This window comes from Sphaeroforma arctica, assembly GCF_001186125.1.
Source record: "Sphaeroforma arctica JP610 unplaced genomic scaffold supercont1.850, whole genome shotgun sequence".
Classification (NCBI taxonomy): Eukaryota; class Ichthyosporea; order Ichthyophonida; genus Sphaeroforma; species Sphaeroforma arctica.
In genome coordinates this window covers 22,324-23,525 of record NW_014039708.1, presented here as the reverse complement: position 1 = coordinate 23,525, position 1,202 = coordinate 22,324, and the positions used below count along the sequence as shown (strand labels likewise).

General features: G+C 42.9%; 1 protein-coding gene across 1 annotated transcript in view; it reads right to left on the bottom strand.

Moving 5' to 3' along the window:
• Positions 1-1,202, bottom strand: part of SARC_08915 (hypothetical protein) — a 10,633-nt gene that overhangs the window by 7,079 nt on the left and 2,352 nt on the right. Inside the window, exons 4-5 of the mRNA XM_014297094.1 lie at positions 965-1,048; positions 505-588 (exon numbers count right to left, since the gene is read on the bottom strand). Of these exons, the coding sequence (XP_014152569.1) occupies positions 505-588; positions 965-1,048 (168 nt within the window). The remainder of the gene's footprint in view (positions 1-504; positions 589-964; positions 1,049-1,202) is intronic.

Genomic DNA, 1,202 nt, shown 5'->3' with positions numbered 1-1,202 from the left:
ACAGACATAATAGAACCACCTCGTCACCCACAAACATATTATAATTACCTGTCACCCACAGACATACTGTAATCACCTGTCACCCACAGACATACTATAACCACCTGTCACCCACAAACATACTAAAATTACCTGTCACTCACAGACATACTTTAACCACCTGTCACCCACAGACTTACTATAACCTCCTGTCACCCACAGACATACTATAACCACCGGTCACCCACAGACATACTATAACCACCTGTCACCCACAGACATACTACAACCACCTGTCACCCACAGACATACTATAATTACCTGTCACCCACAGACATACTATAACCACCTGTCACCTACTATAATTACCTGTCACCCACAGACAAACATAATATAATCACCTGTCAACCATAGACATAATATAATCACCTGTCATTCGGCACGAGGGTTGACATCTCATGAGTGGGAGAGTGGCGAGAGTATACAGAGCTTACCGGTATATACTTGTACTCAATTTGAGCTCACCTTATCACTGGGCAGATTTTTGATATCCTCGAGAATGGCATCGTACGGCTTCAGTTCCACAATGTTTGCAATGCTAGCCTTGGCCTATGTGGGGTAGGTAAACATTGAATGGTTGGAATCACCGTATAAGGTAAACGTTATAAGATTGGAATCATCGTATACGGTAAACGTCGATAGATTGGAATCACCATATAGAGCGTTGTTAGCTGTTGTTAAACCCCCAACACATGCCCTATGATTGGTCTACAGCTTAACAAAAAAAATGCTGTTGACATATCGGATGGAACAGACTGATTGAATCTGCGATTGTGTATGTGTACTATACTGTGGGATGTATGTGTATACAAACAAAGAGCATAAATTCCTGCGCTACTCCGAGATTTCACTGAAATACATCTTGTACGACTGAGGAGTAGGAGAGTATTCTTAAAATTGCCACGGGTCACGCACGAGGACATACCTTGTTGCTCATCCGGTCAGCATCCACATAGCAGGTGGCACTCTCCTCCGTCAGCAGCAGATATGAGTAGAACACGGGATTAAACTGCAATAGGAGATGATTTAATGGTACTCACAGATGAGAAACAGGTAAACGTGACTGTTACTATACATAGACTAACAGTCCTTCGATTCCTCTCGCGGTTTACGGTGAACCAGAGCATTGACATCCCAGCGATCGTTGTACTGGTATAAATATG